Source organism: Peromyscus maniculatus, chromosome 20, assembly GCF_049852395.1.
Source record: "Peromyscus maniculatus bairdii isolate BWxNUB_F1_BW_parent chromosome 20, HU_Pman_BW_mat_3.1, whole genome shotgun sequence".
Classification (NCBI taxonomy): Eukaryota; Metazoa; Chordata; class Mammalia; order Rodentia; family Cricetidae; genus Peromyscus; species Peromyscus maniculatus.
The window spans coordinates 51,331,278-51,357,564 of NC_134871.1; the positions used below are offsets into that span (position 1 = coordinate 51,331,278).

A 26,287-nucleotide genomic window follows, 5' to 3' on the forward strand; every position below is an offset into this window, starting at 1 on the left:
AAAACAGGAAGCGTTAAAGCTCAGAGCGACCACGCAGCTTAGCCACTCACTCACTCACCCAGCACTCGCCTGGCTCAGGAGGTGATGTCTGGGCCAGAGAGGAGACAGCCTAGTGTCCCTTTAAGCCGGGAGTACAAATTCCCATCCTATCCCGGTCCCTCCCTCCAGCATATCCTGACGTCAGCAGGAAGGCGTGTGTGAGTGAGTGAGGGGCCGAGGTGCCTCCTGCACACACACACCACACACACACACACACACACACACACACACACACACACGCCACGGAGTGCATCATCCAGACGTGAGCCTTGCCAGCCAGCTCCGCGGTCCAGAGATAGGTGCTGCCCACTACAGGAGGCAGTGCCTGGCCCCAGCTGCCAGGGCGAGGTAAGGGGCAGTCCCGGGGGACCTGAAGGAAGCTTGTGATGGAAACTGTGGCAGAGGCAGGGGCGAGGGCGGTGGGTGCCAAGAAAGGGTGTGTGGAGTGAGGCTGGAAAGGTCGGAGCTGGACCAGCCCCAGCTCTGCTCAGAGGATCCTCGGGATGCGGAGGAGCCCACCGCCCTTCCCTTCTCTCCCCTTGACCCTTGGGAAAAGCCGAGGCAGGCGGAGTGGTCCCCCCCGCGTCTGAATGCGTGTGAATGCCTGTGTCTGGGACTCTGTCTGGGTTCAGAGGCAGATAACTGCTGCTTCCTGCCAAGCCGCAGCCTCCAGTCTGCGGACTGAGTGAGGGAAAGCCATGGCTCCCTCCAGACCCTAAAAGACCAGTCCGGAGCACTGCTGGATCTTGCCCCTGGAATCTGCACCGGGGCCAGGGCAGAGGAGAGGAACCGCCCGAGGCAGGCAAGGGTCCCAGAGCAGCTGTCTCCTCCTCACTCTATTTTCCCCGAGCATGGTAGAGATAATTGTGTCAACTGGCTGGAGGGATGGCCCCGTGTTATTTTTGCTTTTATGCCACCCCACTGAGTCCCTGCTCCCCCACCCCCTGCATGCTTGCTGGGCTAGCTCTGACCTCCCCCTTTGCCTGGGTACAGCCCACTGTAGGGCAGGGGTGACAGGCTGGCTGGGCCACCCTTGCTGTGGGATGCAAGGACTCAGGTTGGCCTTGGCTGGCATCGAGCCCCTGAGTGGTCTGACCCTGACCCAAGGAGACTGAGTGGAGATAAGGTGCGATGCTGGCACCCACAAGGAGACAGCAGGTTCCTGCCAGGCTGCCAGGCTGCAGGCTCTTCCCGAGGGGGAGGGGGACAGGACTGAGAACAATAATAAATCCAGAGTGTGAACTGCTGCATCCGCTGGGGCTGGGGGAGGGGAGAAGGACGTGTGCCTGGTGGGGGGTGGGTGCCCTCTCTGACAGCCTGGCACTGGTTGCCTGGATGCCATCCAGTCAGGGCCTTTCCCTGGGAAGGAAGATTTCCAGGCCTTGTGGGGCAGGGGGTGGGGGTAGGGTTGGGGGGTGGGGCTCTTTCCCAAACCTGACTCCATCCCAGAGGTCTCTGGATGCGAGTGTTTGGATTCTGAGTGTCTCCTCCCATTCTTGCCCCACATTGCCTTGAAGTCTTCTCCAAAAACACCTCTTTTCTATCCTTGTCTGACTGGCCCCACCTTCAAAAAACACAAACAGTGCAAACAGAAGCCAGCGGCAAAGGGTCCCGGGAGAACACACCAGTTTGTCCCAGGCCTGGGGACAGACAGCTGAACGAGAGGTTTGAAGATGCCTATTGGCTAGGGAGGGGGCTCCCTAGTGGCCCTCAAGGATCCAGAGGGATGGAAAGATGATGGAGTAGGGTTCTTTGCCAGCCAGCCAAAGACAGAGTGCCCCCACCCACCCTAAGTGCGCCCACCCTTTACAGGTGATACCCAGCAGAGGGTGCTCTGGACCTAACAGCTGGTCACGATCACTAGTCACAAGCTTGGTGTCCAGGACCCAGAGCCCTGTGGGCAGGCAGCTTGGGGGACACCCACAGCCAGGTGAGGGATTGAAATCAGGGGGTGGGGCCTGCACACATCCCTCCCCAGGAAACGACAGTGACCTGGCAGGGGGTGACTTAACAGTGACCACACTGAGCATCCCCACTCGGCCACTAAGTGTGACTTTGGACAGTATGATCCTGGGGGGGGGGCAGAATGGGAAGGTGACTTGCTTAGGCTCACACAGTCAGGGAGAGGTGGAGCTTGTCTGTGAACTTGGTTCTAGGTGATATCCCGGCTTCCCTTCCCCGAATAATGCCAGAGAAGCCCAAAGCCTTAGGAACAACAGCCCCAGAGCTGCCTGGACATGTGACCAGGAGTAGAGTAGAGGGTCACTTCAGTCATTAGTCTTTAGTATCGGCTGGGACAGCACCTTACACACACACACACACACACACACACACACACACACACACACACACACACACACACACAGCATGGAGGGAAAGAAGGAATCAGGTTTAACTAGGTCACCTCCAGCTGCAAGAGCAGCTTTTGGCCCTGATGTGTTTTAAGGAGTGTCTGAGGGAGGAGCTGGGGGAGGGAGGAGCCAGGTAGGTGGTCTCAAGGTTATTGTCACCTTCCCAGGACCCAGCACCACGGACAAGCCTAAGACATCCAACCAGCTCCTCCACCACCTACCTTGTGTTCCCTGCCTTTCTATTTTTAAACAGATGTACCCATTCCTCCCTAGTGGCGCCCCCATAATGGGGACTTGGGGCGGGAACGCTTTTATTGGGGGAGTTGTTTTTAAGCCTCACAGAGTTGGTGAGTGATTCACCCAAGGTCATGGTCTGAGTCAGCACAACACCAGAAATAGAACCCCAAATCCTGGCTCCCCAGTTCTTCTCTGGCCCTGTACATCATTCTCTGGGGGAGGCTGGAGGTGGGGAAGTTTTGTCCAGGGAATTGAGGGTTTTTTCACCTTGCCTTGGCTTCACACCTCTCCAGGGCTCAAGAGGGCTGCTGGGCCAGCTGGGTGACTTCCGTGAGTCTCTTCACCCTTCTGGGCCTTGGTTTACTCTTCTGAGGAATGGGTACGTTGGTGGTAATTACTATTTAGGCTTCTTATGAGGCACAAATGGCACAGGAGCCTGACAGGTGGCAGAGACTTGCGGCAGGAAGTCTAGCCAGGGAGTCTCAAATTCTACACTAGATGGGGACCCTCTATGGTCAAGGCTGCCTCCGCTGTGCAGACTGCCCCAGTGTTTCTCAATCCGTTTCAGAGTGTGAGAGATAGAGTGTGTGTGTGTACTTGTGTGCGTGCGTGCGTGGGTAGATTTTGTAGGACGTGGGTTGGGAACCGCCTCTTTGTGTATGCCCACGTGAGTATTTAACCTCAGAGGAGAGTTGGCCTGGCCTTCATTGGGCATCTGGATCAGCAATGATTCATGTGTCTAGGGATAAAGGTGAAGCCCAGAGAGTGAGTGACGGCTGCCTGTCCCAGGTCACACAGTGCGGATGGGGGAGCCACTTGCTTTCACTGAGGCGCCCACACTGAAGGGGGATTCTCACTGTCAAGACATCCACTTGTACCCCAGTTTTTAGGAGGGAGTTTTTAGGAGGGATGGTCTGAGAACTGGAGCCAAGTTCCAGCTGGCTCTAGTCACCTCTTGCCAGGGCTGACTCACTGTCCTGAGTGCTATGGCCCCGTGACACTGTATCACACCTTAGGTTAGCTCCAAACAGTCCTGAGGGTTCTTTGGCTTCTCCTCTCTGGTCCCACCACTGCAGAAGTAGTCTGTTAGTTTGGATTTCATCCGGGGGAATGGAGAGCCATGTGGTGGGCCAGAGCCACCGTGCATGGCCAAGGACATGCCTGTTCCTGGTGGGTCAGGTTCTGGATCTCACATTGCCCGGCCTGGATGAGGTCCTGGGTTTTATCCCCAGTCCCACATAGGCTAGGTGTGATGACGATACCTATAATAACCCAGAAGATTAGGAGTTCGAGGCTAGACTTGACTACTTAAGACCTGCTTCAGTCTCCAGTACCCCAAGAAATAAAAGAATGTAAAACAAAACACCAAACCAAAACAACCCAAAAGGCTTTTTGCATAGCGTACTGGCATCCAAACAATGAAAGCCTTGATGCTACTTGTCCCTTCCTGCATCAATATTCTGGAGACAGAGTCCAAGCTGCAGGCTGGCTCTGCATTTTCTTCTCATCTCCCTGGGCTCTCTAGGTGACCTATAGCTTTTCCAACCAGGTCCCTTTCTGGTCCCAGAGAGGTTAGAGCCCCGACGAGCAAACCAGAGCATCACTGCTCAAGCCTGCAATCCCAGTACTCAGAGGGTCCAAAGTTCATCCTTGGTCACAGGACTGCGTGTTGAGGAGCTGGACCAATGGCTGATCCACTAAAAGCACTTGCTGCTCTGGTAGGGGACTTGAGTCTGGTGCCCAGCACATCACCTGTAACTCTAGCTCCAAGGGAATCTGATGCCCCCTTCTGGCCTTTCTGGATACTGCACACATGTATGCATATTAACACGTACATACAAAACAAACAAATAAAATTTAAAATATTTATTTATTTGTTTACTTATGGCTTTTCAGGACAGGGTTTCTCTGTGTGGCCCCTGCCTGTCCTGGAATAAGCTAGGTAGACCAGGCTGGCCTCAAACTCAGAGATCTGCCTGCCCTAGGCCTCCCAAGTGCTGGGAGAGGTTGCTGCTCTTCCAGAGGACCTGAGTTCCTAGAGTCCATGTTGTGAGTCTCACACTGCCTGTCACTCCACCTCTAGAGGGCCCAGTGTCCTCTTCTGCACTCTTTAGGCATCTGCACTTATACATGACACATACACAAATACACACATATATACATGTAATTGAAAATAATAAAATAATTTTTTAAAGATGTATTTATTATATATACAGAAGAGGGTGCCAGATCTCATTACAGATGGTTGTGAGCCACCATGTGGGTGCTGGGAATTGAACTCAGGACCTCTGGAAGAGCAGTCGGTGCTCTTAACCTCTGAGCCATCTCTCCAGCCCAATAAAATAATTTTTTTTTGGTTGTTTTGAGACATGATTTCTCTGTGTAGCCCTGACTGTCCTGGAACTCACTCTGTAGCCCAGGCTGTTCTTGAACTCAGAGATCTGCCTGTCTCTGCCTCCAGGGTGCTGGGATCAAAGGTGTGTGCCACCACCAACCAGCCAATAAAATTATTTTTAAAGAAATTTTTTTGGAACAAGGTTTCTCCGTGTAATAGTCTTAGCTGTCCTGGAACTTGCTTTGTAGATTAGGCTGGCCTCAAAATCACAGAGATTCCCCCAGCCTCTACCTCCCAAGTGCTAGGACTAAAGGCGTGCACCACTACCACCCAGCAAAATAAATCTTGAAAAAGAAAAAGTAATAGTAGCCAGGCATTGTGGAGCAGGCCTATAATCCCAGGACATGAGAGGCTGAGGCAGGAGGATTGTCAATTCTAGTCCAGTTTGGGTTACGTCGGAAGTTCCAGGACAACTGGTATGGTGAGACCCTAACCCTCCCCAACTCCAAATAGAAAAAGCAAAAAGGGCCAGGTGGTGGTGGCACACGCCTTTAATCCCAGCACTCGGGAGGCAGAGCCAGGTGGATCTCTGTGAGTTCGAGGCCAGCCTGGGCTACCAAGTGAGCTCCAGGAAAGGCACAAAGCTACGCAGAGAAACCCTGTCTCGAAAAACCAAAAAAAAAAAAAAAAAAAAAAGCAAAAAGGGGTCTGGGGAGAGCTGGCTGAATAAAGGAACTGACATGCAAACAGGGCGACCTAGTTTGATCCCCAGCACCCCTGTAAACAGCCAAGCCCATCAGAATACCTCTGTAACCCAGCACTGGAGAGTAAAGGCAGGGGGATTCCTGAAGTTCACTGGCCAGCAGGCTACCCTATCTGTGAGCTCTGGGCTGAGAGAGCAGCACTGTTTTGAAAAACAAAGTGGAGAGCAATAGAGGAAGACATTCAACATGAACCCATGGCCACCACACCCATGCACACACATCATGTGACACACACACACACACACACACACACACACACACACACACACACACACACACACACATCATTTCAAAGTCCCAGATTCAGTCTGTCCTGGTTTAGATTTTTGCCTCAGACACTGTGCCCGTGATTGATTTAACCTGAGCCTCAGTTTTCTTGTCTGTAAAGTGGGGTAATAATATTAGCCCTTAAGGGACGCGGCAGGAATTAAACCAAGGAGAGGGAGCTGTTGGGCAAGGAAGCCAGCCAGGAGCAGAGGAACAGTCCTTCAGGGAGGGAGGGGAATAGAGGGGACTGGTCTAGCACCCCCAGTCAGGAACCAGGCCTGTCTGTAGGAGCAGAGGAACAGTCCTTCAGGGAGGGAGGGGAATAGAGGGGACTGGTCTAGCACCCCCAGTCAGGAACCAGCCATGTCTGTAAGGAACTGATTCTCCCAGGTGCAGCACCTGCATGGCACCCCTACATTTACCTCGGAAGAGCCCCTGAGGAGGGAGGGCCTATTTTCATTCAGCTCCTTAGCTAGGTCACTGAGGCCAGGCTTGGGAGAAGCTTCCTGAAGTAGAAACCGCCTCTAGCCAGCTCCAGCCCTCTCAGCCTGGGTGAAGAGCCCTGGGAAGGCTTGCTCTTTCCGTGGTTCCTGAGGGGGGCCCGCCCCCGCCCCCTGCTGCTGCTGCCTCTTCCAGCGCTTGCTCACCCGGGTGGCAGTGAGTGTGTGACCTTCCCTTCTCACTGGCAGCTCAGCGTGCTGCCCACACCCCCCAGCGACAATCACCTGGCTGGTGGGGCAGCCCCCCCAGCCCCTGCATCTCCTTGGTAACCACAGTGGCTCCTCCCCTCTGATCCCCCAATGACCTCCCGTTGCCAGCTGCCACTGCACTGCCCAGCACACCACCAGGGCTTGGGAAACTGTAGTGGGAAGGTCCGGTGGCCCTAGTTCCCACCGAGGAAGCAAGGATGTCTTCTCTACTGTCTCCCTCACCAGGAGGGAACCCAGGGCCTGGGACCAGGGCTTCTCCGGCTGGGTGATCCTGGGGACTTTGGTGCCTGCCTTATCTCTGGCAACAGCTTTATTGAGATTCAGTTCACATATTGTGCAGTTTATTTGCTTGGAATCGGGGTGGAGCTCAGTGGTAGAGAGCTTGCCTAGTTGGCAACCATGCCCAGCATCAGGAAAAAAAAAAAAAAAAAAATCACAAAGCTCAGTGGATTCACCGACTGTCACCACAGTGCTTACCGAATAAACGTTTTTCAGTAGTCAGCACCCTAAAAGAAATGACCTATCATTAGTCAACACCGCCACCCCCAACCCCGGCCCCATGAAAGCAAATCCACCTGATGTGTGCTATTGGGGACGCTTTTTCTGAGGTGTTCCCAAGGTTCATTTGTGTGGTGACCGGAAGCAGTATTTCATGCCTGCTTAGGAGCCACATTCTGCTCTAATCCTGGTAGGGAGCAGGCTGTTGGCTTTCCCTTTCTTTATCCGCTCCTGGGGTGTTCGGTGGTAGCCGTTGTGACTGTTGTGAACAGCACTGCTGTTGATATTCATGTGCGAGTTTCTTTTTTTTGCACATGAGTGTATGAGTGCAGGCACCGAGTGCGTGAAGTACCCTTTAAAACCAGAAGAGGGCATCAGATCCCTGGAACTGGAGTTACAGTTTGAGCCACTGTGTGGGTGCTGGAAACAATCTGGGGGCCTCTGCAAGAGCACTACGTGTGCTTTACTTAAAGTAGCTGACCTTTGAGCCAATCTTCTTCATGCCTTTAATCCCAGCACTCGGGAGGCAGAGGCAGACAGACCTCTGAGTTCAAGGCCAGCCTGGGCTGCAGAGTGAGTTCCAGGACAGTCAGGGCTACACAGGGAAACCCTGTCTTGGTAAACCAAACAAACAAACAAAACGGCTAAGAGCTAGAGATACAGCTCAGGGGCAGTTTAATCCCTAGCAGAAAAGCAGACTTTTGTGTTTTTTTCCTTAAATGAGGATACAGTGAGGGAATAAAGGGTTGGGGCATTGGGGACGCTGCCCTGCTCCTGTCTTTGTGACTATAGCTAAAGAAGGGCCTTCCTATTACAGGTTCAGCCAAGTTTCAGGATGACCAGTGAGAGGGGCCAGGGTCATCCATCAGTCCCATTTCACAGATGAGGGAACTGAGGCCCAAGGTCAGCAGCTCGTAGTAGCAGCTCTGAGGTCTCCTGGCCCTGAGGTCCTGCCAAGTCCTGCAGGCCACCTGTCTCTCCCCACGTCTCTACAGTGGCATCTCTTAGGCTCCATGACTCTGAAACTCTTGAGGAAGAATGAGTGGGATATGCAAAGAGTTATAGTCTTTTCCTCAGTAGAGGTACATCATTTTCCCAAGGTCTTCAAGGTAACGGGCCCTAAGATGTCACAATGGAAGACATTGAAATAACTTAAAAAAACTTTTTTTTTTTTTTTGGTAAACAGTAGCACTGGTCCAGCAACGAGATCAGTATCTACTGATGCTCACAGGCACGAACTATCACTGAACCCTCAGCAGATACCACCTCTCTAGGGAATTACCGGTCTCCTGTAGGCATCTGGGCTGTTTCCTTACCCCCACCCCACCCTACCTGACGGGGTGGATAGACCCCAGGGCTCCGAGCGTGCTAAGAAAGCGCTCTCCCCCTGAGCTGCAGCTCCAGCCCTTCAACCTCATTTTGAGAGACAGAAACTGGGTTAATGAAAAGTAGACCATGTTCCCAAGAGTTCACCATGTGCTCGCAAGCTCCTGTTTTGGGCCTATTGAATGGCGTTTGGGCCTCAGGGTAACCTCCCTAGAACCAGCATTACCCACAGCAGAGGGCAGGACATGACATCAAAGGTCCCGAGTACTGACTGAGGCCGGTCAGCCAGGTGAGCCCACGCTTCTTGTCAGGTGGGCACCGCTGGGAGGTCACCAAATCATAGGTAACAATCTGAACCCAGAGCCGTGTGTGAGTTTGAAACCACTAAGGTGTACGCCACATCTTGGCCACCACACGTCCCACCTCCAGACCCCTGAGTCATAGAACTGCAAACTGGAAGGACTAGGGATTCTTTGTTTTGTTTTCTGAGACAGGGTTTCTCTGTATAGCTCTGGTTGTCCTGGAACTCACTCTGTAGACCAGGTTGGCCTCGAACTCACAGAGCTCCACCTGCCTCTGCCTCCTGAGTGCTGGGATTAAAGGTGTGAGCCACTGTGCCCAGCTGCATTTAGGGATTCTAAAGCAGGTTCTGCTTTGTGTTGTGACACAGAGTCCCATATGGACGGGGCTGGCTTCAAGCTTACGGTGGAATCCAGAACAATCTGGAACCAGGATTATTAAACAGATGCGTCATCATGCCTGCTCTGTGTGTGTGTGTGTGTGTGTGTGTGTGTGTGTGTGTGTGTGTGTGTGTGTGTTTTCTTTTTTTGTTTTTTTTGAGACAGGGTCTCTCTTCATAGCCCTAACTGTCTTGGATCTCACTCTGTAGCCCAGGCTGGCCTCAAACTCACAGAGATCCACCTGCCTCTGCCTCCAGAGTGCTGGGATTAAAGGCGTGCGCCACCATGCCAGGCCCGTGCCTGGTTTTATGTGGTATTGGCTGGGCACGCAGGCTACCAGTTGAGCTACTTCCCCAATCCCTTCTTTTCGTTTGGTGGTTCGGCTTAAAGCCATAGCCTCAGAGGCGCTGAGCTGTGATGATTTTGTCTTCCTGGTGGGGATACTGAGGCAGGGTGGGGCTGCGGGTGTCTTTGGGAGTGGCTGGCCTCAACAGTCCTCTCAACTTGTGTCCAGTACCCAGAGCTGTTCCCGGGCTGCATTTCGCTGTTTCTCTCTTCTCTTGTAGACGGAGTCCACAGCTGGTGAGGCCACTGAGCAGGGCAAGGCCGGGCCCTGCCCGCAAGGACGCCAGAGTCTTTCACCGGCCCCCGTGCCCCAGAGCCCACCAGGCTCTCCTGCTGGCCCCACCATGACATCCGAGCCTACATCACCCCCAGTGGTCCCACCTCTCCATTCCCCCAAGTCTCCTGTCTGGCCCACGTTCCCCTTCCACAGGGAGGGCAGCCGGATCTGGGAACGCGGTGGTGGCATCGCCCCTCGGGACCTGCCCAGCCCTCTGCCTACCAAAAGGACCAGGACATACTCGGCGTGAGTACCCGCCCCTCCCCTAGGTCCTCTGAACTTTCTCCAGGCCAGGGCCAAGCCTTCCTGTCCTCCCAGGAAGCTGTGTCACCTTCCAGTGACTTCGGAGTCCCTTCACTCACTCCATCCCGTGACTGAGCTGTGACTGGAGCTTAAGGGATGAATGAATAAGCCACGTCTTCCGTTCAGAGGGGTTTTGAACACTAGGTAAGGACTTAGCCTGGGGTGCAGTGAGTGAGGACATCCTAGCTGAGTTTGAAGATTCATCAGGGGAAAGGGACTTGAGATACAGAGCCCAGAGATACACAGTGAGGCCGTCTCAAGAATAAAATAAATAAAGTGGACTTGAGTGTTGCAGGATTGGGGTACAGTGAACCTTTAGGGGAGGACAGTGGATTGCCAGGGACCAGTCTCGGGCCTCGGGAGGTGACTGCGTGAGGTCAGGTGGGGAGGGTTTGTGGGAGCCAAAGGGCTTTACATTGATCACTGTTGGTGGTGTGCGTGTGTACCTACCACAGCCCGTGTGTGTGGAGGTCAGAGGACCACGTGTCAGGAGCGGGTTCTCTCCTTCCACCATGTGGGTTCGGGGGTTCAAACTCAGGTGGTCAGTCTTGGCACCAAGTACATTTTACCCACTGGGCCATCTCTCTCCTCATCTCTGTTTTTGTTTTGAGACAGGGCTTTGAACTGCTCTGTCTCACTCCCGATTTCTGAATGCTGGGGGTTGTAGGCATGCGCTCCTGTGCCTGGCTGCAAGGTTTTTATTATCGTTACTACTCTGGATAGATAGCAAGTGTGCACTGTCCTGGGTCTGACCCAAGGTCAGAGCAGATACTTAATAAATAGCACATGAGAATTAATGACCGGCACTGCTCAGCTGCCACGAGATGGTGAGGTGCCTCTTGGTTTTAGTTTTTTCTTTAATTAATTCATTGGTTCTGAGGATGGAGCCTGAGCCTTACACATGGCAAGCAAACCATCCACCACCGAACTACACCCCTAGCTTCACTCAGAAATCTTCCAAGTGGAAGCCATGAAAGTCTAAACATCTGGATGGAGGGGCACTGACAAGGAACCAGATGTTTTTGTACACTACACTGAGACACTGGGCAGGCCGTCACCCTGCCCTGGGCCCCAGTCTCTGTTATCTGCCCCATGGCAGTATTGTTGGGGTGTGTGTGTGTGTCCATCCAAGAACAGGCTCTCCAGGCCACAGCTCCAATCCCCTACCCTCTCCCCAGGACAGCTCGGGCCTCAGCTGGCCCCGTGTTCAAGGGCGTCTGTAAGCAGTTCTCACGCTCACAAGGCCATGGCTTCATCACCCCGGAGAACGGCTCCGAGGACATCTTCGTGCATGTTTCTGAGTGAGTCCTCTCTACTCCCCTCACCGGGCCCTCCCCTAGCTGCGGAGGGGGGTGTTCCTGCTGGCTCTCCTGCTCCGAGGAGTGCTAAGACACGGGGTGGGCTGGGGTCAGTTAGGGATCAGCAGGTAGTCTCCAAAACCCTGGTAGTTACTGCTGAGGCCCTGGGGTCCTAGGCTAAGATAGTGGGAGTCCTGAGAGCCAGACCTGCTTCCCTCAGTCCCCAGAGGGATTTCCCAGACTGTTTTTTGACAGCTTAGAAAATGAGGGCTCTGAGAAGTTGGAGGGTCCCTGGTCTAGGGAGGCTAAGAGCCACAGTGCTCTCTGGGGACTGGTCTGCTGATGCAATCCTTCCCCTTCTGTCCACCAGCATCGAGGGGGAGTATGTCCCCGTGGAAGGCGATGAGGTGACCTACAAGATGTGTCCCATCCCACCCAAGAACCAGAAGTTTCAGGCTGTAGAGGTGGTGCTCACCCAGTTGGCCCCCCACACTCCCCACGAGACATGGTCTGGCCAGGTTGTGGGATCCTAGGCAGGTGTGTGTGTGTGGGGTTATCCCCCACGAGGAGGCAGGCAGCAGCCAGCTCTGTGCTCCCAGTGTGCTGCTGACCAGCCCTTGGGTGTACTCGTTTGTCTGTCTGTCCGTCCGTGCTTGTGGCCGTGAATGTGTGCTTCTACCCACCTGTGACCCACGACTTGTGTGATCCGGCCTAGGGCTGGATGGAGCGCAGCCACCAGTTAGTTCTGCCTTGGCCTGTTCCTCCAACCCTGCCACGGAAACACAGGACCTTCTCGCCCTCCTGCCCACTTATCTATACACTGAGTCTCTGTGGGTCTGTGTCGTGTCCCTGAGAAGCCAGGGAGACCCCTCTCCTATGAGCCTGTTCCTTGCTGTCCTCAGACCCACTCAGTCCGGTACCTAGTCCTGTCTGCTTGAGCGCCCGTCTCCTGTGCCGGACCTGGGTGTCTGCTCTGGCCTGGACCCTTCCTTTGAGGAGCCAGGCCTCTGAGTGCTTTGCAGGGGCCTCCAACTTTAGCAAGAAGGCAAAACACGGAGGTTCAGGGCCAGCCCCTGCCATAACCCAGCTCATCTCCCGGACCCGTCCTTTCAGTGGCCTGGAGAGGACAGAGCCGGGAGCAGGAGGAAACGTAGGTGCTCCTGTCGCAGACCAGTCCTCCCTCCTCAGCCAGCAGAGGCTCTTTGGAATCCCACGGACCTAGGTTCCTCCCCGAGCTGGGGGAGCCAAGCTCATTCCCTCCCCAAGGTGAGCTGGGGACATGGTTTCCTCCAGCTCGGGCAGAACCATCCTTTCCATCCCGCAAACTCTGTGGATGCCCTGCCCAGTGCTGGCCATGACAGCGGCGGAGGGTGCAGCAGCGGACTGACATGTTACCCCAGGCAAGGCCAGGTCCAGGCACCCGCAAGAATGGTCCTCAGCCAGGGAGACCACTGGCCTTGCCCCCGCCCCCCGCCGCCCCCAATTAGACCCTCTTCCCAAAGCTATACAATGGCTCCTATAGATCCCTGACAGGTCAGTAGCTGAGCTGCCTCTTATCTCATCCATTCCTCAAGTGTGACTGCCCCTCTTACCTGGAGTCCCTCTGGGGCTAAGATGTATCCCTTCTAGAGAGCCCATTACCTAACATGAAGATAGGTGGGATCACAGACCCAAGAAGGGCCTGCTACAACAGCGACCCTTATGAGACCCAGTCTGCAAGTACAATGTGGGCCTAGATGTCCAGGATGAAGGGGTCAGTGATTGTCTAGGTGGCCTTGTAGCTCCGGGACCACAGGGTAGTCATTTGGGGTGTTTGTACCCCCACCTTGTCCTAGAACCCTTTGCCGAGGCCAGCAGCCTAGAACCTCACACTGGAAAAGATCTACCTACCTGACACCCCACTGTGAACTAGGCTTCTCCAGCAAGGCCTGTCCCTGGAGAACTGTCCTCTGCAAGCTTGAGGACCCGAGTTCAAATCCCCAACATGCCTGTAACCTAGCACTGGGTGACAGAGACAGGCAGATCCTTGACAGGGAACTTGCTGGTGCAGGTGGGCCTCAGGGCCACCTAGGCCTTCCTCCTGTGAGCAGGTCCTCTCCAGACGTCAGCCTGAGGCTGCCTGACTGGCAAGGGGCACCAGGTCTCCTCTCTACTCTCGGACCCCGCAGTGGCGAGTCAGAAACCTCTCCACCCAGACCCCAGCCACGGACTCCCCATTCCTCCTAACACTGGCAATAAACTGAACTGTGACCCACCCTGCGCCCGGGCTGCCTGTGTGTGAGGGTTCTTGGGGAAGGGGCTGAGGAAGGAAACGACATGTTGGCCATGTTTGGGGCTCCAATGAATCAAAGGGGCAAGCCCCTGTCCCTGTGTTTCCTAGTCTGAAAATGTGGCCCTAAGAGCATGTGACAGGAACTACCGCATCTTCAGACACACCTAACACACCTTGTCTTGGAACTTTAATATCTGCGACAGTCCTTGGGTAGTGCCCCTTCCCTGTGCCACTCTGCCCCTTGGCAGTCTGTGGCCAGCAGACTCCATAACATAGCTCACATGCTTCCCTCTGGGGTGCAAACTATTCTGTCCCAAGACCAGCAGCATCAGAGTCCAGGGCCATCAGTGGAGTGCAGGAGTAAGTCTTATCAGGAGCCACCTGGCTGGGGATAGTTGCCACACAGACCCTGGTTCTGTGTGGGTGGGCCTGTGGCGTCCCATATGATGCTACATGCTGGCCCAGAAGAAGGGGAACCCCGGCACCCCATGGTTCTCTCTTCAGGTCTGGCCAGAGCTCTTTGAAGGTCCCAATGCTCAGCTGTGGTCACTGTCATGCCTCGTGGGCTGTCTCTGGGAAGAAGAGTTCTCGGCATCGTTGTACAGTATCCTGAGGGGAGACCACACTATGGCCCACAGTCCGGGGATCCGCATAGATCTCAAAATCATTCCCACCCTGCATTCAGAGGAAGGACAGAGAAGACATGATCTCAGGTGGTGCTTACAGGGCAGGATTACAGGTGCTTACAGGGATCGAGACCCAAGAGCCACCCTTCCCATACTGGCTCCGGCAGACCTGCCAGGAATCCCACCACCCTGGCTTCTCAGACCTGCCCTGACTTGTTGTATAATGTGGAACAAGTGTCTAGCCCTCTTTGGGCCTTAGTCTTCTCAACTGTAGAGTGGGAACACTGAACACTGAGTGTCTTCTGGGAGGCCCCTGAGAGGTCTGTTCCATTACCCCGGGTCCTGGCCTTGGCCTCAGGTGCTTTGGGTTGGGGGGAACTGGGCAGGGCCACACTCACAGGACTGGTCTCATTCCCAAAGAAGTGGATGATGTCAAAGCTGTCCTCATCCAGGCTGTCGAGGCAGTAGCGCTTATCCCAGCCCTCGGGGAAGACATCGAAGCTTATCATGCCTCCTGCGGATGATGTGGGGGTTATGACAAAATCCTGGGAGGGACAGACAAGGCTGGCAACTTCTCAGGGAAGCTCGCAAGGCTAACTGGGGCAGGCAAAACACGCTTTGCTTTTGGGACAGAGTCTCCTGTACCCAGTTTGGCTTTATACTATGTAGCCAAGGATGGCCTTGAACTGCCCATCTTCCCGCTGAGTTTACACATGTGTGGTACCACGCCTGGCTCTAAGGCACTTTCTTCATCCAACAACCCCGAGAGCCACCAAGGGCGGACTTGAGATCTGTGGGGTCTCATCTAGGCGGCCAACAGGCAGGAGCGAAGGCGGGTCCACTCAGCTGGCATCCAGGGAGACCCAAGGTGGCAGGAAGCTAGGACACGAGCCACAGTGGGGGTGCCTAGGGGACACTGAGCAGCAGGGTGACGCAAATGTCGGTTCTAAGTGACCATGGCGTCTGTTCTTCCCTCTGGCTACTGGGGAACAAGCCGAGATGGCAGCTGGGAGACCAGATGTCCCAGGAGCCTCAGGGGAGCGGCTGGTGGCAAGGGTTGAGAAGCGTCAGCTTCGGAAAGATCTGCAGAGCCCTTGACTTCCTAGCCAGTTGGGCTGAGCACAGGAAGGGTGGGGACCACTCCACATCGGGCGGTCACTGGACAAGGTGGGCAAAGCTGGCACAGGTAAATAGCGTCCCCTGCTGTGCCTGAGCCTGAGCCCGCCGCAGCAAAGACATACCTCGGGAGAACCTCAGCCCCTTGCCAGCAAACTCTGTCTTCAGGGCTTCCACAAACTTCTCCCGGATCTTCTCCTTCTGTACAGGGAAGAGTGTATATTGGCTCGGGGGGCCTTCTGTATACCATGCCTGTAACCCCCACCAGCTCCCTGGTTTTCTGGGGAAACAGAAGCCTGGCCTCGACGTCAGTGCTGGGGCCTAGATCCAGAAATCAGTGACCCCCGTCAACAGGGGTATGGAGGTGTAAGAAGATAGGTGGAGGGCATGGGGGTAGAGTGTCAGTCAGGCCAGGCAAGACCCACCCTGGGATCTACAGGCTAACTGGGTTCTAGGCCTGGTGGCTAGGCTGCTTAGCTCTGTGGCCCTGGGCAAGTTACCTGATCTCTCTGAACCCATTTCCAGAACTAAATGACAGAGAAGAAATTAGTGGCCACTGTCTGCTTTTTCCTAGAGGAAAAACAGAGCCGAGAGATGTGAGCCCCCTGCTGGCCTTGATTTTGCCTCCCTAGCTGGTGGTGTGTCCCGGGGATAGCACTGGGGTGCCCACGCTCTGAGTTAAAGTAGCTCAGAGCCCAGGGTTGGGGGGCTACATTTCTCTCCTTTAGAGGGTCGGCTGGTGGTTGGACAGCCTCATGAACGAAGTCCAGCCCTAAAATGTCCAGCTTCATGACCCTAAGCTGCTTTATCTAAGGAAGGCATCTTGTCACCCCTCCCTGGAGTCTGAAGGAGATTTTAGCACGCACATGCCATTTGGACTGTGTACAGGCACACAGTTCTCAGAAACATCCACACGTCCTAATCTCAGGAGAGATGAGAAAGACCCAGAGATGAAGGAAGGGTCTAGGGATGCCAGCCATATCCCAGCTTCCCCTACTGCTCCAGGCCAGGTTCATTACCTGTTCTCCATCCCCATGCAGCCAGTAAAGCTAGGACTGGAACCCCGAGGAACAGGGAAGGGGCCATGTGGCTGGGATGTTGTCAATGATCACTCTTAACTATTCCAACAGGAAGAGCCCCTTACTCTGGGTCCACTGCCCACTACAGACCTCTATGCACTGTGGGAGTGGCACTGTCGAGCCCAAGCTCAGGGAAACATCTGGGACCAGGCAGCCATATCAAAGCGACACTCTGCAACCAACTCCCTAAGTGACCTGGGATGAGAGCCACTTCTCGGGGCTTTGGTTTCCACACCAATCCAGATGGGAATAATTCACCTGTCCATTCATTCCAGAGCATTTCAGGGCAGGGAGGCACAGTGGGACACACCTATGATACCAGCCACCAGGAAGTCACAAGTTGGAGGCCAGCACGGTGACACAGTGAGTCTGAGGCCAGTCTGGGCTGCACACTAAGACGACACTGTTTCAAAAAGAAGATGTCTCTTGGGGCGGGGGTGCTGTGGGTCAGTGACAGGGCACGTGCCTAGCATGGATGAGGCCCTGGGACCCCCGTGCACTACCCAGGACCACAGGTCTCTGCACAGGTCATAAAATGGGGGGTGGGGCTAAGTGTGAGGGGAGCAGCGAGGGTGGAGAAGAGGACGAGCCTGGTCTAGGGTGGTGCTCCCGGCGGAAGGCCCAGGGCCGAAGCAGGAAACGGCCATCTCTCGAATGAGCAGAAGCCATGGCTGCAATGGGGAGCAAGGGAAGCGCAGCTGGCTGGGTCGGCGTGAGAGCAGGGATGAGGAGCATGGATGGGTGAACTCACGCCACCCCTGAATGCTCGGTAATGTTTAGGGAGGCAGTGTACATGCTGAATGAGGTGGCACACTCTTGTAACCCCAGCATTTGAGAAGCTAAGGGAGATCACAAGTTCAAGGTTAACATGGGCGAATACCAACAAAAGAAACAAAAGCTGGCGGGTGTCGGTGGCGCATGCCTTTAATCCCATCACTCGGGAGGCAGAGCCAGGCAGATCTCTGTGAGTTCAAGGCCAGCCTGGTCTACAGAGCGAGATCCAGGACAGGGACCAAAACTACACAGAGAAACCCTGTCTCGAAAAACATAAAACAAAAAGCTGGCATTTAAGAGAACTTGATGTGTTCTGGATGCGAGTGAAAACAGGACAATTGCAGACAGAAGGCTGAAAGGGTGAGCTGGGGGAGGGCAGATGGATGCCTCAGGCTGTGAAAGGCGCCTGAGACGCTACCCAGCCAGCACTGTGGAGCCACAGAAGGCTTGTCACTGGGGAGATGCAGGCAGATGTGTTTTAAAGGTTCTTAAAGGCATGCTGGAAAGCAGAGGGGACAGAGGACAAAGGAAGGGACTTGGTAACCTGGAGGAGACAAGTTGGCCTGTGAGGACAAGAAGATGGGAGCCTAGAGTTACTGGCTCTGGTGTGGGTAGGAATGTGGCAATGGTACTGAGGCCATAGCGTGGGTCACTAGGGGCTGGTGGCCACAGGTCACAAGGAGAGGAGACCAGCAGGGACGGAAAGAGGCTGGTGTACCTGCAGAAATGACACACAGAAGGTGCCCAAGTTTGAACTCAAAACTCCTCCTCAAAACCCATTTTACGGACGAGAAAGCAAAGCCCAGAGTGTGAGGGACAGGGCCTATGGCCGGTAGCTGCTCAGGAAACGGCACCTTGTCCAGCTCAGAGAACTCGATCCTCTCCTCCAGGGTGCAGCTGCGGCCGATGGGGGAGATGTTCAGCATGCCATTCCGGAACTCAATGAAGGTTCCACTGGAGGTGATGAAGAAAAGGGGTGAGAGAGCAAGAGGCCATGGGCAGGAGGGAGAACAGCTCCGAGTTCAAATCCTGTCCTATCTAGAACCAGCCTCCTTGGACTTCACAGGATATAGGAATCTACCCATGCATAAGTTAGTTGTCCTGGACCTGGGGGTGTAGCTCATTGTTAGAACACTTCCCCGGCATGGGCAAGGTTCCTGGGTTCTAACCCCAGTTGCAAAAAAAAAAAAAAAAATCCAGGGACTCCATGTGAGGGACTCCCACTCTCTTCCCCCAAGCCCAGCTCAGTGGGGGCCTCACCGCTTCTTGGGCAGCCTGAGCAGAGCCATGTAGCTGAGACAGAAGTTGATCAGGTCCTGCAGTAGCTCCTCCCCTAGGTGGTTCTGGATCGTCTGTGTAAGCGACACAAGGCTCGCACTGTGGCACTCGCAAGACAGAAGGGACCAGCTGGGAAAAGCGGGGTGCCCCGGCTAAGGCCTGCGCCACTGACCTGCTTGGAGAGCAGTCGTCCATGCTTGTACTGCACTGTCCCATTCTCAGCAAACACATAATCAAACTTCTCAATGACTTGGGGCCCATGGAGAAGTCGGAGAGAAAGAAAGAGCATGAGACAAGGACCCACTGTCACCCCAGAGCAAGCCCTGGGGACGACGCCTGTGCTGTCCGGTGTGGCAGGCTTCACCCACTTTTCTACCCTAAACCGGCTTTTCTGGCATCCTTTCCTTCTACGCCAGCCAGTCACTCCTCTAGGCCATTGCTCAGGTAGGACCTTCAGCCTGGACCCGCCCCTGGTGTCTCCTCTAAGCATCCTCCAAGATCCGGCTCCCTCTTCTGGAAGACTTCCCAGGAATGCCCAGGAGAAGGCGCCATTTCCACCCTGCTCCTTCAGCCCTCCCCCATGAAGACTTCATTCTCCTTTCTAAAGTCTTCCTCTCTGTTGCCTACAGCAGTTTCCAGCTCTGAGTGCTAAAGAAGCAGTTGGGAGTCTGGGAGCCTGGCTAGGATGCTGTGCTGCATCTGGGTGGTGGATGATCACGGGGCTGTGGGGTGTGGTAGAAAGGGAGGCATGGACAGATGGCACAGAGAGTTTGGACTTGCTAGAGAACAAATGAGGAGGGACAAGGGGGAAAAGATGGATCTCCAAGTTTTATTTCAGTTTTCACTATCACAAACAAGATAATCAGCTGGGTGTGTTGGCACACGCCTTTGATCCCAGCACTCCAGGCAGAGGCAATGGATCACTGTGAGTTCCAGGACAGCCAGGGCTGTTACACCCTGTCTGGAAAAACTCAAAACCAAACCAAACAAACAACAAAGATAAAAACAAAGCTGGACGGTGGTGGCAGCACACCTTTAATCCCAGCACTCAAGAGGCAGAAGCAGGAGGATCTCTGTGAGTTACAGGACAGCCAGGGCTGTTTCACAGAGAAACCCTGTATCGAAAAACAAAAAAGATTAAGAAGCAATAAATAATAAATAAATGGAAACCAGACTCAGCAGGGAGCAAGGAGAATGTGCACCACCCAAGGGCAGGATGCTGCCTGCTCTGCTTCTAGCTGTCTCTCCAGAAGCTAGCACACCGGCTACTAACAGGTACTCACTAAATGTCTGTTAAGGGTGGAGCCCTCTGCCTGCTCCTTCCCCACCTCTTCTGCCCCACAGAAGCAGGGACAGGTACCCACGCATCTCCCAGCTCCATGCTCCTTCCACCCCAACCGGAAAAGAGGTCGCCCAGGCCTACCTTCATCCCCATCCCCCAGCTGCTCAGCGATCTTTGAGTAGTCAGAACCACCCACCACGCCAATCTGCACTCTACTTCGGAGCTTCTGCAGGAAGGCTGATACCTCAGGGTCAATTTTCTGTGGGGGGACAGGAAGGACAAAAGGACTCTGGTTATCAAGAGTCCAGGACCTCAAACGGGGTGGTGGCGGCGCACGCCTTTAATCCCAGCACTCAGGAGGCAGAGGCAGGCGGATCTCTGTGAGTTCGAGGCCAGCCTGGTCTACAGAGCGAGTTCCAAGCCAGTCGGAGCTACACAGAGACCCTGTCTCAAAACAACAGCAACAACAAAAATGTCTGGGACCTCTACTTGGCTCTTAGGGCTTAGAATCAGGGAGCCCACCTTCCATGTGAATCTGAGCACCCCTAATTATAATGCCAGACTTGTAAAATGCAGAACTGCTTGAGCACTAAACATAATTCCACAGGTGACCTCAAGGGAAGTGTTGAACTAAAACAGAAACACACTACGAATGCTGCACAGAGCACTCAGGAGGCAGAAGCAGGCGGATCTCTGTGAGTTCAAGGCCAGCCTGGGCTACAGAGTTACAGGACAGGCTCCAAAGCTACAGAGAAACCCTGTCTCAACAACAACAACAACAACAACAAGACAAAAATATCGCACAGAATAGGGCTGGGATGTATCCTTATGGTAGAGCACTCGTCTAAAATGTATGTGGTCTTGGGTTGAAAAGAAAGGTATGTAAACAAAACAAAACACATATAACAGCCAATGAGTGGGCTCGGTGAGTGGAGGAACCTGCCTTGAGGCCTAACAACCTGAGTTCAATCCCAGAGCTCCACGCCCTCAACGAGGCACATGTGTGTCCTGTTACACACATGCACACAAGATATACAAATAAAACGTAAAACAAAGTGCTACAATAAGCTGTCCTCAGTAGACCATGGTAAAGCCAGATGTGATGGCACACACTTGGAATTCCAACACAGAAGATCAGTTCAGAGTGTTTGCTTTGTCTTTATGATAGGCTGTTTATCAGTTATATATATATAAACACAAATGAGCAGGGCGGTGGTGGCGCATTCCTTTAATCCCAGCACTCGGGAGGCAGAGGCAGGCGGATCTCTTGAGTTTGAGGCCAGCCTGGGCTACAGAGTGAGTTCCAGGACAGCCAGGGCTATACAGAGAAACCCTGTCTTGAAAAACGGAGGAAAAAAAAAAAGAAAGAAAGAAAGAAAGAAAGGAAAACCCAAAACCCAAGAAACCCACAAATAAACTTTGTGTTTACAAGTGGGTCCTACTGCCATGATAACTCATGTATATGCTCAGAATCTGAAAAATATCCAAACCCACAAACATTTCTGGTTGCAAATCTTTGAAGTAAAAGATTCTTCACCTGCACAAGGCAGGGCCCCAGGAGTCCCCCTGCTAAGCTCTGGCTCAGGTAACTGAGCAAAGGGCTCTCTCCCTTTCTTTGCCTCGTTTCCCTTTTATAACATGTCTGCCACAGCAGAAGCCCCCTTAAGGGGAATCACAGTTACCACGGGGTGAAAGAATTGTTCAAAGTGTATACAGATTCTCCACTCAGGAAATCCAAACTACTGAGTCAGAATTCAAACTTCCATATATTCCGATTATCGAAGACCATCGCTGGAGACAATGGAAGGGGTATCAGGAACTCCCAAGTGCCGTCCGTCCATGAACGTGTAAGTTGGTTCAATTGTTTCGGAAGGCAATTAGGTGGGACCCACTGAAACTTAAAATGTCCATACCTGTCAAATAGCATGTCAACTTCTCTTGCCGAAGGCACATACAGCAGTTCCTTGGGGTTTATAATAGTGAAAAGTGCAAACAACTCTCATGCTTATCGGCCAGACAATGACACTCGCTTCCTCGGAAATACTACCAGGCAAGGGTACATAAGATAAGGCCAGATCTGTGCTTCCAGCAAGCATGGTCCTAAAACATGCTGTTAACTGTCTGAAGCAAGGTGTGGGTAGCCACAAGCAGGCTAATGCCGAGTCAGTAACCGCCTCACAAAATAACATCTAATATTTCCTATGGGCAGAGAGATCCAGATAAAAGCACCAAAGGGAGCCATACTACCCAGACAATATTACCTGGGGTGGGGGGGGGGGCTGGCCCTAGGATACTGGTGAGGTCAAAGTGGTCTTTAGACTGTAATGTTTGCATTCTTTTTACAAAAATAATGCACTTGCGAATACACGTATAATTAAAAATTAACGGCCTAGCAGTAAACAGATTGGCAGGAAGTTTTTGTCCACGCTTTGCCAAGTCAGGGCGGCATAGTGTCAGGAGAGGCGTGCCAAGGCAGGACCACCCTGTGGCCGATCCTGGCATCTTCAATCCTGATCCATCCCTGCTGGAAAGAAAGGTGGCTGATTTCTCCTGCAGATGGGAATGGGCTATCGGGAGGTTAAGACTTGGGTTCCCACCAGTTTCTGCTCTGGAAGAATTTTCGGGTCATCCCTGTGGTCCCCGTAAGAGAAAGCGGACTACTCGAAGGATGGGCAGGAACGACCCAGGGTGAGACAAGGGGAGAAAAACTTTAGGATGAGCGAAGATCGGAGGCTGAACCATAAAGCGCAGATAGAAAACACACTCCCACTCTTGCTGTGACTCAGTGACCCTCTTGTAACCAGAGTAGCCCCGGGGCCTTTCACTCCACATGGGTGGGCCCAAACGACACCACCAACGAAAGACAAAACTCAGAAAAGCAGCTCTCCCTCCGACCTGAGGAGGAAGGAAGGTAAAACCCTTAAGAGGCTTAAACTAAACCCGGGCTTCGGCCTGGGGACGCCAGGGTGGAACGGTCCGAAGACCTTTCTTGCCCGCGCTAGAGGGCGACCGTGGGCTTTTGGAAGCGCCCCGAGCTCCGCCTGAACACGGCGTTCTGCTGCTAGCTTGAGTCGTGCATCCTAGGGCTGAAATGGGGTGGGAGCATCCCAGAGCCCAGCCTGGGCCTGTGGAAGCCTTGGGCCCGGGACCTAGACGCTCCTCCCAGGACTGGATCCGGCCTCTGCGCTCCCGGGAAGAACCGGGGGGCGCCCACCCGCGGAGCGCTGTGGCCGGGAAGGCCCGGAGGGCCTGGATCCCTCCCGTCTCCTCGGTGACAGGAGCCGGCACCACTGCGTTCCACATTCCACCCCGGGTGGCGCGGGTGTCCGGGATCACCTGGCTGCCCGCTCCGCGCCGGATCACGGGTGCCCGCGTGACACCCGGCGGGGAGCTGCCAAACCGCCCGAGGCCCCTTTACCTGGCGAGCTGGCGTGAGGGTCCCGTCCACGTCAAACAGGCAGAGGATGCGCTCTTTCCTGCGGGCGCCCTCGACGGCGACAGCCATGGCTGCAACTCGGCGCGCCAAGCGCTGTCGCCGCAGCGGCCGGCCGGGGTCGCGCGCGCGGCAGAGGTCGGGCGGGGCCGGGGCGGGGCCGGCTGTGCGGCACGGGGAGGAGCGGCGGGCATCGGTCCTCCCTCCAGGGAGCGGGGCCTGCGCCGCCGAAAGCGGGACGCTACTGGCCCCCGGGGTGGAGGGGCGTGGCGAGGGGCGGAGTCAGAGCGCTCCGCGCCGACGGAGCCAGGGACCGGCGGGAAAAGGGGTGGAACCGGAAGGCAGTATCCGGCCCGGATTGGACTTTAGCTGGTTGGGGCTGGTGGCAAGGGCACTCCTTACGGGGGTGGGGAGGCGAGGGCGAGGCTCAGAGCCCGGCGGCTCGGGGTTCCCAAGGTTTATAGGGCAAAGGGATTGCCCTGTAAATCCCGAGCTTGAAGAGCTCTGGAGGGCGCGCGCGCGGGGGGGGAGGGGGGGGGTATCCTTAGTTGTATTTTTGTTTACTTTATGTGTGTATTTATTGTATGTGGGCACATGAATGAAACAGCACATGTGTGGGGGTCAGAGGGCAATTTACAAGACCCGCTTCTCTTGCCTCCACCATGTAGATCCCAGAAATTGAACTCGGAGCGTTAGGTTTCGCACAGGTGTCTTTACCCTTGAGCCATGTCAGTGGATAAGGCGCACTAAATGCATTTGATACAGGCTTGAGCATGGGGGTTAAGAAAAAGAGAGGAGCCAGGCGGTGATGGCGCACGACTTTAATCCCAGCACTCGGGAGGCAGAGCCAGGTGGATCTCTGTGAGTTCGAGGCCAGCCTGGTCTGCAGAGGGAGTTCCAGGACAGCCAGGGCTACACAGAGAAACCCTGTTTCGAAAACAACAGCAACAAAACCCAAAGTAAACAAAAGAAGAAAGAAAAAGGAGAGAGGCGCTCAGAAGACAGTAACACACACCCAAGAGGTCTCAAAGAAGGGTCACAGAAAGGAAGACCTAATGCAGTGTCACAAGGAAGACAGTTGCTTGTCTTAGCGTGAGCCATATCTGCACCATCTTGATGACTCTCAGATTGGTCTCAAGGTTGTTAAACACTTTCTCTCCTCTCTCTTTTGATGAGCGAGAGAGAACTGGAGAGATGGCTCAGCTCAGCAGCTAAGAGCGCTTGCTGCTCCTAGAGAGGACCCGGGGTTCAGTTCCCAGTCCCGACTGTAGTTCTCCACCCTCTGTAATTCCAATTCAGTCAATCTACCGCCCTCTTCTGGCCTCCTCAGACCCAATTCCAATTCGGTCAATCTACCGCCCTCTTCTGGCCTCCTCAGACCCGACACTCACAGACATGCATATGTGCAGGCAAAGCACAAATACACATAAAAATAAATAAAAATAAAATTTTAAAAGAGAGATGACTCCAAAGGCGCCTCAACTGGAGTTACAATATAAAGTAAATGTGGTGGTATTGTGTTCCCCAAAATATTGTGTACCCTAATAAACTTATCTGGGGGTCAGAGAACAGAAAAGCCACTAGATACTTAGGATAGGCAGTGGTAGCACACGCCTTTAATCCTAGCATTCCAGAGGCAGAAATCGATCTGTTCACGGATACAGCCAAGCATGGTGACTCACTCCTTTAATCTCAGAAAGCCAGCCTTTAATCCCAGGGAGCGATGGTAGAAAGGAAAGATATATAAGGCGTGAAGACCAGAAACTAGAAGCACTTGGCTGGTTAAGGTTTTAGGTTTTGAGCAGCACAGTTCAGCTGAGACCCATTTGGATATGAGGACTCAGAGGTTTCCAGTCTGAGGAAACAAGATCAGCTGAGAAGTTGGCCAGATGAGGTTAGCTGTGGCTTGTTCTGTCTCTCTGACCTTCCAGCATTCACCCCAGTAACTGGCCCCAGGTTTGTTTTTATTAATAAGAACTTTTAAGATTCCTTCTACAGGTAAAACCAAGAGCCACAAAAATTGCACAAGGAGTTTGGTGTGTATCCTTTCCTGGTAACTGGGGTCTCTGGGGTCAACATTCCTAGAATATTGCAGGACAGCCGGGAAGGGAAAAAAAAAAAAACATGCCTTAAAAGAAGTTGTTGAGGGCTGGAGAGATGGCTCAGAGGTTAAAAGCACTGGGTTCTCTTCCAGAGGTCCTGAGTTCAATTCCCAGCACCCACATGGCAGCTAACAACTGTCTGTAACAAGTTCCAGCGGATCCAATCCAACACCCTCACACAGACCTACATGCAGGCCAAACACCAGTGCACATAATTTTTTTTAAAAAAAGTTGTTGATTTATACATGAAGAAGTTGTTAGCTGTGTGGAAATTCTTCCCTTTTTACTGGCAATTGGCTCCAACTGGATTCCTAGTGAAGGGTTCCTTTCTTGTCACATATCCCCAGGACTTCCTAAGACTCCCTATTCTGCATATTTCCTCCCCTCTAGACTTTGCTCCCTGATTTTTTCTTTTCTCCCTTCCTTCCTTCCTTCCTTCCTTCCTTCCTTCCTTCCTTCCTTCCTTCCTTCCTTTCTTTCTTTCTTTCTTTCTTTCTGAGATAGGGTCTCTCTCTGTAGCCCTAGTTGTCCTGGGACTCATTATGTAGACCAAACTAACCTCAATCTCATAGAGATCCACCTACCTCAGCCTTCTAGTGCCTGGATTACAGGTGTATACCGCCACCCTGCCTCTCTCTCTCTCTCTCTCTCTCTCTCTCTCTCTCTCTCTCTCTCTCTTAAAGATTTATTTATTTATTATGTATACAGTGTTCTGTCTGCATGCATGCCTGCAGGCCAGAAGAGGGCACCAGATCTCATTACAGATGGCTGTGAGCCACCATGTGGTTGCTGGGAACTGAACTCAGGACCTTTGGAAGAGCAGCCAGTGCTCTTAACCTCTGAGCCATCTCTCCAGGCTCCAGCTCTCCTCTGTTTTTGTGGAGACCATTATACA

The 26,287-nt window shown here is 53.7% G+C and overlaps 2 protein-coding genes across 4 annotated transcripts; one reads left to right on the forward strand and one right to left on the reverse strand.

Annotated features, from left to right (window-relative positions):
* The first annotated feature begins 176 nt into the window (after positions 1-176).
* Positions 177-13,684, forward strand: Csdc2 (cold shock domain containing C2). The gene is made up of 4 exons (XM_015998757.3): positions 177-387; positions 9,774-10,075; positions 11,311-11,433; positions 11,801-13,684. The coding sequence occupies exons 2-4, from the start codon at positions 9,897-9,899 to the stop codon at positions 11,961-11,963; spliced, it is 465 nt and encodes a 154-aa protein (XP_015854243.1). The 5' UTR covers positions 177-387; positions 9,774-9,896; the 3' UTR covers positions 11,964-13,684.
* A 183-nt stretch (positions 13,685-13,867) lies between these two features.
* Positions 13,868-23,513, reverse strand: Pmm1 (phosphomannomutase 1). 3 transcript variants are annotated; one of them, XM_006980195.4, is made up of 8 exons: positions 23,276-23,434; positions 19,999-20,116; positions 18,748-18,824; positions 18,558-18,649; positions 18,152-18,251; positions 15,570-15,645; positions 14,727-14,842; positions 13,868-14,377 (listed from the first exon to the last, which is right to left on the reverse strand). In XM_006980195.4, the coding sequence occupies exons 1-8, from the start codon at positions 23,360-23,362 to the stop codon at positions 14,255-14,257; spliced, it is 789 nt and encodes a 262-aa protein (XP_006980257.1). In that variant the 5' UTR covers positions 23,363-23,434; the 3' UTR covers positions 13,868-14,254. The 3 variants fall into 3 exon arrangements, with proteins under 3 accessions (XP_006980257.1, XP_076412517.1, XP_076412516.1); XM_076556401.1 differs by having other exon boundaries at positions 14,117-14,311; positions 23,276-23,437; XM_076556402.1 differs by lacking the exons at positions 18,558-18,649; positions 18,748-18,824 and having other exon boundaries at positions 18,152-18,194; positions 20,069-20,116; positions 23,276-23,513.
* Positions 23,514-26,287: the final 2,774 nt, after the last annotated feature.